Source organism: Lethenteron reissneri, chromosome 28 (genome assembly GCF_015708825.2).
Source record: "Lethenteron reissneri isolate LAM-NWPU_2019-01 chromosome 28, ASM1570882v1, whole genome shotgun sequence".
Lineage (NCBI taxonomy): Eukaryota > Metazoa > Chordata > Hyperoartia > Petromyzontiformes > Petromyzontidae > Lethenteron > Lethenteron reissneri.
Window position 1 is genome coordinate 2,837,994 of NC_083806.1, and position 12,815 is coordinate 2,850,808.

General features: G+C 58.6%; 1 protein-coding gene across 1 annotated transcript in view; it reads left to right on the forward strand.

Moving 5' to 3' along the window:
- LOC133348768 (autism susceptibility gene 2 protein homolog) overlaps window positions 1-12,815 on the forward strand; it is a 269,387-nt gene that overhangs the window by 244,955 nt on the left and 11,617 nt on the right. Inside the window, 5 exon segments of the mRNA XM_061561755.1 lie at window positions 8,838-9,192; window positions 9,671-9,993; window positions 10,906-11,171; window positions 11,932-11,979; window positions 12,360-12,455. Coding sequence (XP_061417739.1) covers window positions 8,838-9,192; window positions 9,671-9,993; window positions 10,906-11,171; window positions 11,932-11,979; window positions 12,360-12,455 — 1,088 coding nt within the window.

A 12,815-nucleotide genomic window follows, 5' to 3' on the forward strand; every position in this document is an offset into this window, starting at 1 on the left:
TATGACGCTAGGAGCCCCCCGCCACCTCCCCCGTTGAGCTTAAAACTTTCAAACGAAGCCCGCATGTCTCTGGGGGTCGCGAGAGACGCCGGCGCGTTGGGGGTGCGAGGCCGGCGTCGCGAGGAAACGCGAGCCGCTGGGGCTCATCATGCGCGACACTCGACACCGCCGCAACTTTAGGCGTGCGGGCAAAAAAAATCACTCCCCGACCGCCTTATCTCGAACATTCTTGAGCGTGCGTTCGCCGAAGCGTAGACGCGCGATGAAATGTGTAGATTGCGTTTCGGGCCGCTGCGAAGTTGTACAGTGCATTATAATTTACAAAGGCGTGGAAACGACGCCGCCGCTGTCAATGGGCTCCAACGTTTAGGCCAGGTGTCGGCCGCGCGCTTGCGTCGCGTCGGCACGCAGGCCCGCAGGGCGGGGTTCGGAGCGCGCTCGGGGGCCGGAAGAGTGTCGAGCGGCGGGTGCCGAACACATCGGACGCGGGAGCCGGTGCGGGCGACACGGCGGCCGCCGCGCAGGAAGCCCGGCTCGGTATTTGTACAGCAAACAGGTGCTGAGGCACTTCCGGGGTCGAAGGGTGCGCGGAGAGCGATAGCATCAGCCGGGCAGGCGAGCGGCCTGTGGCGCGCGTGGCGGTCGGGAGGGTTTGAGGTCGGCGGCGCTGCGCGTGTGCGTGGTGGACTCTGCGCCCGGTACGTCCTCCTGCGCTCACGGGCACCGTGCTGGTGGTGGTGGCGCTGGGCCGCGCCGCTCGCCGGCCACACGGGCGCCGTGGTGCTCGGTGCAGATGGCAGAGCTGTGTGCAGGTATTGCGTGTGCACGGTGCTAGAGCTCTGTGTGGGCGTTGTGTGTGGGGTGTTAGGTTGTGTGTGGGTTTTGGGTAGGATTGTGTGTGGGTGTTAGGGAAGGCTGTGTGTAGGTGTTAGGTATGTCTGTGTTTGGCTGTTAGTTAGGGCAGTGTGTGTGTCCTAGGTAGGGTTGTGTGTGGATGCTGGGTAGGGTTGTATGTGGGTGTTAGGTAGGGCTATGTCTGCTCGTTGGGTAGGGCAGGTGTGAGTGTTAGGTAGGGCTGTGTGTGGGTGTTGGGTTGTACCAGGTAGTTACGTGTGTTCAAGGGAGTTTGGGTGCGGGAGCCGGTTTTGCGATATGACGTTTGCCCCGAGTGCACTCTGCCTTGACAGAGGCCTCATTATCGCTCTCAAACTCAAAACCTCAAAACATAAACATCCGCTTACAAATAGCCTCAACTAACCGTGGCGCGTACGGGCTGGAAGAGGCCGGAGCTGGGACCGTCACACTCAGTGGCTGCCGGTACACGCTCCCGGCTCGGCACTGACTCGAGGGCGGTCTGCCCAATCCGGTTGCACCGAGGCCGAGCAGTGGTTTGTGGGCGAGCAGCTGGCGGTGGCGATACGGTTCGTTCGTGCGACGACGAGCGAGTCAGGGGGATGCCGGCCGAGAGCACCGTCGTGGGGGTACGGCAACGCCGGAGCGCGCGACGACCTCACGATTGCCGTCGTCATGGTACTTGTAGCGAACGACCGTCCGCTGACGCATCTCTGACATTCGCTCCCCGCATCTCCCGAGGCTCTGGACTCGACATCAAAACGTAACGTCGCCGCTGTTCGTCCGTGCGTCATCTTTCGTCGTCGGGGACGCTAAGGTTGCCCCCTTACGCAGAAAATCCGTGCGCTCCGGTCGGTGCTTCGTTTAAAAGCACAGTGGCTGCCGATTCCAAGGAGGGTACCTGCGCGATCTCCAGGAGTGGCGCCGCGCCCTGCCACGGAGAGCCGTGCCCTCCCACCGTGAGCTGGTAGAGCTGTGAACTTCGCCGTTGTCCTATGCAGTGCGTCTTTGTATTTTTTTGTCAGTTCGATGTTTGCCGTCCGCAGGTGCTAAACTGTCGAGAGGTTACGGATTATTTCCGTTTAAGTTTCCGGCAATTGATGGTGACCTCGACGTGAAAAATAAGTTTTAACCACAGTAGAGGGCCCTTACCTGTAAACATCTGGCAATTCACCAGCATTGATTCAATCAAACCTGATGCTGCTGATGATGAGACACTGAATCTCGAAACCCTTCCAGAGTTTGCTTGTTTTGAACCAATACTGTTGAAAAAAAAGGAAAATTCCAGACAGTCGCGTGTCCGATGAGAGGCATAAAAAGTGCTGGATTCTTTTTTTATGCGGAGAGATGCATTCGGGAGGCAGGCGTACGTAGCGTCCGCTTGTTTATTTTGTGGTCTACAGCTCTCCGCTCCATTATCTTCATTACGAGCTGACCCCGCTGCCACCCACGCATGCTACGGAGCGACGGTGCGACCGGGCGCGAGTGTTCTGCGAGTGTTTGCGATGCCGCTTGACTGCCCTGGAATGGGGATGCCGACAGCGCCCACAATCTGCCCAGTTATCTGGCCATCACCGCCACAGCCGTGTGTTTTCTTAGCGGGGGCTGCGGGTAACTGCTGCTGCTGCCACACCTTACTGACTGATGGGTTCACTGGGGGCTTTTGGTCGTGCTAAGTGATAGAGCGATGGCTGCACTTTGCAGCATAATGGGTGCGTTAACAATACCGGGATTATTCAGAGAATACGATTGCATATCCTCCGATCTGTTTAAAAAAAAAATGCAGAGCTGTATTTTTGTATCCATTTTTCCTTTATTTGAACTGAAAGTGAAATGAGGGCGGGGAGGGGGAGGGAGGGGGGGGAGCATTGGATCTTTGTGGGACGGCGTAGTGTCGGCGCTGTTCCAGTGCGGTGGCAGCACGGTGCCAGTCGGTGGTATCGTGCTGCCATCATCATGGCTGTGGGTCAGTGCTCAAGATGAGACGTTCCACAAAATAACCATGAGTGTTGTGCGTATTGTGTAATTTTATGTCAAACCAGGATGACCCTTATCTAACGGAGAGGGTCCTTGCCTGGAAATATTTGCCAGTTTACCATCATTGCTTCAAGTAAGCCTGATGCTGCTGATGCTATGCTGAAAGTTGAAACGGGTCCAGAGTTTGCTCGTGTTGAAGCAATGCTGCTGAAATTTTCCACTCCCAGAATGTGTGTGGCTGGTGGCCTGTGTAATATCTACTGTAATTTATTATGTGGAGAGATAGGGGCAGGAGGAGTGTTGTTTGTTGGTTTATGTTGAAGGTGAGTGTCGCTTTTACACACAGCGGGGGTAGCTATGATGACTCTGTGCGGCCGCCCTCATTGCTGTTTCAGGGCCAATAACCTTCAACCTTGGTGTCAAGGGTCAGGTAAACCGGCAGTCTCATTGAGCAATGGTCAGCACCTTCCAGGATGTGCGTGTCTATTTAAAATTCCGTGTGTCCTGAAAAGGTCGCTACCAATTACTGCACATTACCACGAGATCAACGGTTTAATCGACCGTCTCCTGCCACTTTGGCGGCGACAGTCATCGTTGCCAAAACAGCGTGCGTGTGGTTGTACGCGTCGTGCGAGCGCACGGGAGCTCGCGCGCACCTTCCCTCCTGGCGCAACCGGGAATTGTTACGGGAGCTCGCGCATTCGCCGATCTCCCACGCGCCAATTACAGCGTGCCCTCGGGGTGTCCAATCACACGAAAGAAAGCCACTTTTCGCGGTCACGGTCGCTGGTGAAACCGCGTTAATGAGTCGCCACTCAGCCGGCACGCGGCGTCGCATCCGCACGCGGCGTCGTATCCGCACGCGCCAGGAGCTCACGACTCCTCCATGTCGCCCGCGGAGCGTCGAGCGGGCGCCATGTGGCGGCTGTTTTTTCAACGCATCCCCTGATGGGCGAGCACAACAACGGGCCGCCAGCTGACGTGCGTGAGAATGCAATCTGGAAGTGACATCTCGTTGCATCTGCCTGCTTGGCTCCGGGGGCGGGAGGGAGGAGGCGGGAGGGGGGGGCGGCGCTCGCGGCGCCTTCATGCTGAACGCGCGCCGGCGCTCTTCCACGCACGAAGGGGAGACGTCGCTCAGAGCTCGCACGTCGCTTCGTTAGCGTTCCCCCTTAACGCCGGGGCCTCTCTGTTCGCTGCCCTCCTCCTCATTCCCACAAATGCACCCTTCCGTGAGCTCCTGCAGCGCCCCAATCCTCGGTCTTCCTCTCGCTCTCATCCCTTCTGCTCCTTCTTCTGTAACGTCCTTCATCATCAACCCGTGCCCTCGGAGAATGCGTCCGGTCCAGTTCTCTCACCTCCTGACGACTTTCTATTCTTTCATTGATGCCATTCACGAGAATAAGAAGAGTTTATAATATTTACGATAAGAAATTACTCATCGACCTAGGAAAACCACACTCTGTGCGAAAGCTCTGCTATGGGGATGTTTGACCAACGACAATGGCATTGTACGTGTTTAGATAGGCGAGGAGCCGGAGAGCCTCGCAGGAAACCCGATCAAGGAGAGAGGGAGAACATACAAACTCTACGCAGAAAAGCGCTCGAGTCAGAAATAGGAAACCGGGTCCCTGTTGCCGCTCGTTCAGGATGCGACCACCGCGCCGCCTTGCTGCTCTTCTGAGATGGCAAGGCTCGTGAGTGATGCCAGCAACAGAGACGAGCAGGCTAGCGCCTCCATCACACGTCTCTCCCTCTGCAGAGAAAATACAAAAGTGTTCTTTACACATCCCATCAGTGCACCTTGAAATCGCTGATTATGTACGCTGAACTTCTTTTGCACCATACGTGACCAACCGTGATAATCGGACAATTCCCCTAACTCACTTGTGTTTGCCGTAGAGAAAAAAAACTGGTGTCGCTAAATATTTGGCACCACCCGCCTGACCGAACTGTGGTCCACGGCCTACGGGGCGGTGAAGCGGTCCGGCGACGGCGCGTTTGCCGCTGGTTGCGGAGGTGCACGGTTCAAACTCGGGAGGATGTCCCGGTTAATACTGCGGCATATTAACCGTTAAATACTACACGTGGTCTGCTTTGCATTGGATGTTGAGGATCTTGTGACGTCAATCGGAAAGAATAGGCCATCGTGTGTGCCGTCGTCACGGTTGCAGTTCGCCAAATTTAAAGAAAACTAGCTGTACTACCCGGCTTCGCCCGGGACTTGTATCCACCACGGCCGGCCGCCTTTGTCTCCCCAGTGGCGATGTTAATACGCCACACCAGTTACTCGTTTTGAGGCTGAGTCCCTCCCTCACCACTCTCCCTCCCTCAGCACTCTCCCTCCCTCAGCACTCTCCCTCCCTCACCACTCTCCCTCACCACTCTCCCTCCCTCAGCACTCTCCCTCCCTCACCACTCTCCCTCCCTCACCACTCTCCCTCCCTCACCACTCTCCCTCCCTCACCACTCTCCCTCCCTCACCACTCTCCCTCCCTCACCACTCTCCCTCCCTCACCACTCTGTAGAGGACGTGAAACTTTGATGAATTTACCTCAGAGTCACGTGGTGGGTGTCGAGGCCTAGCACCGTGCAGAGCCTCCGGCCTCGCCTGATTTTCCCACCCGGCTGAGGCTGGGTACGGGTGCCGTTCCCTCCCCCCCCCCCCCGCGCTACAATAATACTGTCTAATCGCTATAATTTTATAATCTACCGACCCTATAATAGTAATTGCACACATTGTGGTGGGGGGGGGGGAGTGAAGAGGACGTGAAACTTTGGTGAATTTACCTCAGAGTCGCGTGTTAATGCGTGCGCCTATTTTTAACGGGAATTAAAAATGGCGTCCACCCCGCGGCGAAGGCGTCGCTACCCGTTGCCAGGGGCAACCGCCGTCCAATGAAAGCGGCGAAGGCGTCGCTACCCGTTGCCAGGGGCAACCGGCATCCAATGAAACTGCGTATGGTCCGGCGACACACAGACACACAGACACACACACAGACAGACAGACAGATTCGCGATTTTATATATATAGATTACCTGAAAATAATTAAATTGTGGTAACGAACAGCAGCATGCCCCCCGGGTGTGAAACTACTGCCAACTGCGTGATGTACGGCAAGCGCCTCCGCAAGTATCCTCGCGCCGTAAGAACTCCAGACGTGCTACGGTATTGTTTGTTTTGGCCGCGTTGCGGTCGAGGGCACATTTTCCCCACTGGGTTAATACCCGCAGGGCCGCTCGGCAGCCACCGCTCCGGGGGAACGGGAATCGTGCAAGCGTTGAGTGGGCGGCGGCCGGGCCCGGAAACAGTACCCCCCCCCCCCACCTCACTCGCCGCCGTCGTCGCTCGCGCCGATGGGCCAGGGCCGAGTCGGCGGTCTCGCGAACGCCCGAGCCTCGGCGATAATCACCGCCTCAATTTCGCTAACGACTTGGCCGTGCGTGCACGGTGTTTATACGGCATCGTTCGAAAGGAAATGATATTTACAGCGGCGTGCAGGTGCGCGTTTGAAAGGGCCTTAGATTTGGAGGTGCGGCGCGCCGCGCTCGCTCACACACGCGCCGCGAGCATGCGCTTAATCTGCCTTTCTGTGCAACTGAACGAGCCTTAATTGCTCGCGTATGCGTGAGCGGGCAGCGTTCCAAGGCTTTGATTTCCCTAAGCTGTGGCCCTTTTTTTCCCTTTTGTGTATTTGCCTGCCTCGCCAGACGGCCTCTTTAGAATTTCACTGTCGCTATGAATTAGTCCAAAGCTGCCCAAGTAAATTTGCCACAGTGTCAAGTAAGTGTTGGGAGCAAGGGACTTCCCTGAAAAACAGAAAAAAAAGCCACACAGAGCCCTCGTCTCTGCGCTTGGCAAGCCGTGACTGCTCCCTTTCAGCAGCCCCGGCTCCTGCCAAACCAAACACCGGGGTTCGTCTCAACCCCCACCCCCACCCCACCCCAAACGCTCTAATTGATCTGAGAGCCCGGTGGTCCTGTCATTGCAGCAACACAGGCCTCCTTTAGGGTTCAATTTGCAGTAATTTTTTTTTTTATTTGTTACCGGAGTGTGCGAAACCGCGCTCTGCGTCCTCTCGTGCGCCGTTTTCCAAAGCAAACACGGCTGGCTGCAGGGAGAGGTTAAAGCGCCCTCCCCCGAGGACCGCGGAATGAATTTGCGGCGTTTTGCCGACCGCCGCCGCCACGAGCTGCCCGCACGGAACGGCTCTCTTTCCTCAGAGCCGTAACGATCGTACGGAATTGGAGCACGGTTTGCAACTCCCATCCATCTTCCGTGCCTTTCCTTGTATAGACGCGGGGAGCACAGGCAAGCGATTGCCAACGCAGATTTTCTTTGGCGTCAAGCGCAGCATGTGTGTCGATGCCTTTGTCGTTGATTTTTTTAAAACGATAAACTCCATAATTCAATCAGTCCGTTCTCTTTGTTTAGTCGGTGATTATGTTTTGAATCCAGCCATGCCGATTATCAACGGGACAGTGCCTCTGAGGATGAGCACGGCTGATTGTTTGTCCTCGAGTGTGCCAACACAGAGGCGTCCCATCGAGCTTGTGCGGCACGCGCTCTAAGTATGTTTCCCGCGGCACGCTGTGCCTCCGCTGTTGCTTTGTGCTCGTCCTGCGAGATAAGTCACAAGGCTTCCTCCAATTACCGGGAATTGCTCTTATTATCGCCCGCTGCGACGGCTCCCTCCCGGCGAGCCCGTCCCACCACACGCGGCGGCGCTGCCGCCGCCGTGCTCTGATGAAACGGAACGGCGGCTCGAACGCACTTTGGGGGGGGGGGTGCGGAGCCTCCTCGAGAGGAACTGGGGTCCCGTGGTCACGGACCCGACCCGTGACCTCTCGACCGGCATTTTCCACGAGCTCTCGTTATTTTGTTCCGCTGTGAGGTCAGCGTCATCGGGGGGGGTGGCGCTGTGCCTCCGGGCCCCATGGAAGCCGGCGTGTGGATGTAGCTTTGACGGTGTGTGGATGTAGCTTCGCCGGCAGTGCAGCTGTAGTTTTGCGTTGGTGTTTAGTGCAGACATTGGTGGTGGTCAGGCAGCCACCGTGGACTTATGACAGTTGCTGAGCGCAGGCCCAAAAGCCCAAAACCTCAAGGTAGTATTATGGTTACCCAGGTCACTCTTGCATTTGAGACTCATATCCTCGTCTCTTGAGTTCTCACCTGGCGGAGCAAGAGACACGTGAAGCTTGAACACGGGGCCCTCGTGTGCCTCATTTTCAGTATTTGTCCGTGCGCACGGCCTCTCCCCTCGTCGCGCCGCTCGCAACCTCCCCTCTGATTTGCATCCCGTTGCGTGCGACGCATCCTCCTCACGGGCGTCACCACACCGCCACCGCCGATCTCCCAGCGGGGACGATAAAACCGCGCCTTTCTCTCGTATCTCTCCCGGCGCTGACGGCGCTCTCCTGCGCGCTTCCTCTGCGCGCTATCTACGTTCGCCCCGTATGTGTCCGCCCCTTATCTCGGGCGGCATTAGCGCGCGTGTGGCCCCGCCTGCTGTGAATGCCGGATTGACGGACGGGCTCGCGCGCGATTGCGGTGCCACGGCGGGATCGCCTGGCGCTCGCGGGGACCGCGTCGCCAGGGACGGATGTCCGCAGGGGAACACTCTGTCTGTGCCGTGCGATCGCACTCGCCAATACACCGCAGTCACTCGCTCGCCAGAGGTCAGTCGCCTCCTTATCACTCTTTTGCCACTACTACCATGGTTACTGTGCCCATGACCTTCATTTATTGACTCCCCCACCCATTTTGAGGTCAACCAGATACTCACTGTTTCGTCTCATCCCACACCGTGTTCAACTACCACGCTGCAGGTCACAACACACTCACTCACCACACTGCAGGTCACAACAACTCACTCACTCACCACACAGTGGGTCACCTCACTTCGCTTTCTGCTTCTTCCCTCGCACTGCTCCATTTGAGAATTCGTTTAAAGTAAAAGTGCCCTTTTAATGTAGGCGTGTGCGTGCATGCGTGTTATCGTTCTCAGTGTCTGGCTTCAGCATTGCCGTGCTGACGGATGAGAAGACAGAAGCGGTAGCGGAGAGCGCCAGTCCGCCGCCCGTGTCCGGGCTAGAGAGGAGCCGGGAGAGGCACCGCGACGCGTCGGTCGGCCGCCACGCGGTGGTGCCGCCACCACCGCCGCCGCCGCCGAGCAGCGCGGCCGCCCCTCGCTCCGCCGGCCGGCCCCCCGCCGCGTCGGCCACCGACCACCACCCCCGCAACGGCGCCGCCGGACAACCGCCGGCGACGCCCACGGCCGGGAGCCTCCCGCACGTCGCCCCCGCCCAGTCGCCCGCGGCGCCGACCGCCAACGGCCACCCCCACAACAGCGCCGCCAGGAGGTGCGCCGCCCCCCCTCCCCCAGCCACCCCTCCGACCCGCCGGGAACGCACGCCACCCAACTCCGCTGGGAGCCGGTGGCCGTGTGGAGCTCGGTGAGATGGGTTGAACCGTCACTGACCAGGCAAACGACATGAAAAGGCCGCAGCCTTGAGCCTGGGGTCAGGGGTTAGGAGACTTCTTGTGGTTTTTCTGGCCATGGGTGGAGTATCGGAGTGGAGTCCCCGGCACAGGCCTCGAGCACCCACTGCATGAAATCAATCGCACGTTAAATCCACTACCCACAATCAAAACGCAATGGGTGTTGGGTCATGGTGATGGTTTATATAGCGGCTAGATAAATAAGCGGACTATAGCCTTTCTTACATGTGTCTGAAAAGTATATTTTACACATCCCACGAGCCACGTGGATTTCTGGGAGCGCACGCAAGCCACCGTGTCGTGACGCAGCTGCCTTTGTCTCCCCGCCGCCGCGTGCAGGAGCGCGACGCCTCTGAAGAGCCCGGCCCAACCCACGCACCTCCCCCCCTACCACCGGTCTCCCCCCACGCCCACCATCCCCTACCATCCCTCCCCGGGGGCTCCTTCCCAGTCCCTCTCATTCCCCGTCGGGGGCAGCCAGGCCGCCCCGCTACCCTACCCGGGGGTTCCCCTGCGCCCGCCGCCCTCCCTCCCCCCGCCTCACCCCCACCACGGCCACGGGATGTTTGTGCCGCCCCCACCGCCCAGCCTTCCTCCCCCTCCGCCGCTCACGTCCGGCAGCCTGCAAGTTTCCGCGCACCCGTCCTCCGCAGGCTACCAAGGTGCGTGCCGCTCACACGCACACGGGGCAGAGCCCCCCCCCCCCCGCCCTGCAGGCTCGACAGACTGCGGGGCAGGTGCCGTGCAGAGGGCGAGATGCGCCGTACACAGTGGGACACGTTGCGGTGGCGGCGCGCACACAGATGCACGCGCGTGCACCGGCTAGTACTCGTGCACACTCGCGCGCACGCTCACAAAGACGAAGATGCCCTCTAAAGTTTATAGAGACTGTTGGGGAAAGTGCTGTTAGCGAGCACCAATGAAGGCCGACACGGAACACCTATGAGGGGGCGTGTGTGGCCAGAATCCCGCATCCGTCCACCTTTGTCGCTGATGTTTATACACCGCACCAGGCATTCGTTAAGACTGAGTCGACCTAGTGGAAGCCCTGGACCGGTTCAGATATTCATCGCTCATGTTGGCTGTGAGCCGGAACCGAACTTGGGTCACTCGGTTCATAGAGCGGAGCGCTAACCGCTCCAGCCCTGGCCACCCAGGCGCGCCGCCGCAGCCAGGGGTGACGGCGCTCGAACGTTTTCGGTGCGTGCCGGTGCGGCCGTGGTGGCCGTGGTTTTATTGGCACGCATTTGACCGACCGACGGACCGGCTGAGCCCGACACACAACTCTCCTTGCTACTTTGCCGTGAACTGCAGGCCACCCAGACCACGGCCAGGGGGCCCGCGTTTACGATCGCGACGATCTTGCGTCGAGTCGGTTCGCGAAGCCGTCTCGCACGTCTTCGTGAAAGTCTCCCTACGTGAATCGCCTTTTTGTTTTGTTTGTTTTTGCTGTGGAGTGAGGGCAAACTCCCCGCGCGCGCCGAGACATCCGTTCATCCGGACGTCTCCGGGGTGGGCGCTGAGCGTTTGCAGATGTGATTCACCGCCACCCACAACTCCTCTGTATCCCGCAGACCCTCTGCTGCTGAGGCAGGAGCTGGACAGCCGCTTCCTGGCATCTCAGGCCAGCGGCGAGCGGGGGCCGGCGCTAGGCCCAGCCGCGCAGTACATGCGCGCCGAGTTCCACCAGCACCAGCATCAGCACCAGCATCAGCACCAGCACACGCACCAGCACACGCACCAGCACACGTTCACGCCCTACCCGCCCGGCCTGCCGCCCAGCCTCCTGCCCGCACCCGCGCCACCCCCGCCCCTGGTGGGTACCGCCGCCCCCAGAAACGTGAGAATGCACTTTGAACTTTTCTCCGTGTGTGCACGTGTGCGCGACCAAGTAACTTGGTAGCGTGCGTGCGTGCGCTCTGCGCGTCAAAGATGACATTGTTGTCCTGTTCTGAGTGGGCCATTTGTGGGCGCATAAATGGTCGACTTGACCTGCAGCTGTGTCGATGTTTATCCGGTATACCCGACTTCACAGGAACGAGCCGTGTTCCCCACGCTGGCGTGCAGCCGGGCAGCTGCGTGAGCGCGACGTACACAGGCGACGCGCGCTGAGCGTGGAATACGCCACGTGCATGCGTGCTCGCAGGAGCACGCAAAGCCGCGTCCCCGTGGGACACTGAGGCCATGCGCACAGTCGCGTGACGTGTCTTGAATCTAGTTTTCGTGGTTTGCATTGAGTCATGCATTCCACCTTGAGTGCTGCGGGTCGTTACGCTTCTAACTGGGCATACATTACGTACTGTGTAAGAGCATTACTTGGGCTAAAAGTGTTGGTTTTAGTGTGACTTATAAACTTTACAGCAAGGCATGTATGTTGCACACACATATATAACTGTATATAAATGGGTCATTAAACCTGCCACCACCCGACACGCGATCTAACCCAAAAATCCAGTATTATGGATGATATTGGTCGCGAAAACCTACGTGTTAAAATAACTGTATATCGCGTAACTGTATGTTAAATGGTACGAGATGCTATTGTCATTTTCCATGGCAGTAGAAATGAGCAATCATGTTGGTGTTGTGTTTTCTCCTAGTTTGACAAATACGGTCCCCGATTAGAAAACCCCTTCTATCGACACAGCGTGAGTATCACCGCCACCACTACCACCGCACGCTCGCACCACCTGCTTGCCGCGCGGCTTCCTCTCCCGGCAGCTTTCGCTCACTGGCACGGGCAGTGACGAACGCTTTCGGCGCTCGCAAAAAACTAAACATTCCAAAAGCAATAAAGGACGCGTTAAATCGAGTGTAAATGTTATCGCGAATGTATCTGCGTTTTAGGCTGGCCGTGTTGAAATGTATCATCGCAACACGGAATTAGATTTTAAAAATAGTTTTACAAACATTCCATCCTCGCGCCAGAGCCGCGATGACGGCGCCGCACGCGCCGGCGAGCTCACGAAAGCGTGAGCGCGCGTTTGGTCACCGCCGCTCACGGCCGCGCCCTTCCCTCCCCGCGCAGTTCTTTGGGCCCTACCACCCCGGCCTGCCCGGCCTGGCCCCCATCCTCCCCCCGGCCGGGCCCTTCTCCTCGCTGCAGGGCGCCTTCCAGCCCAAGGTGAGGCCCTGCGGCGGCGACGCCGCCGGCACACCTCCACGGAGGTTCGCCCGCGGCGTGGGGGGCACCGCGGCGTGCGGGGCACCGCGGCGTGGGGGGCACCGCGGCGTAGCTGGCCGGGGCGTTGTGGGATGGGAGTTGCGCCCCGCGCGGCGTGCCGGGTGCTGCTCGCCGTCGCTGCCAGGGCCGGCGACCTGCTGGTCGTCGATCGTTTAGATCGACTTCAAAAAGCACGCTCCAAATATCAGAATCAGAACCTTTATTTAGACTGGAGGAATCCGATGAGCTATGAAGCTCTTTTTCACGGATGTCCAATATAAATCCTCGCCCATAGAATCACCCTAAAATAATGTCACGACC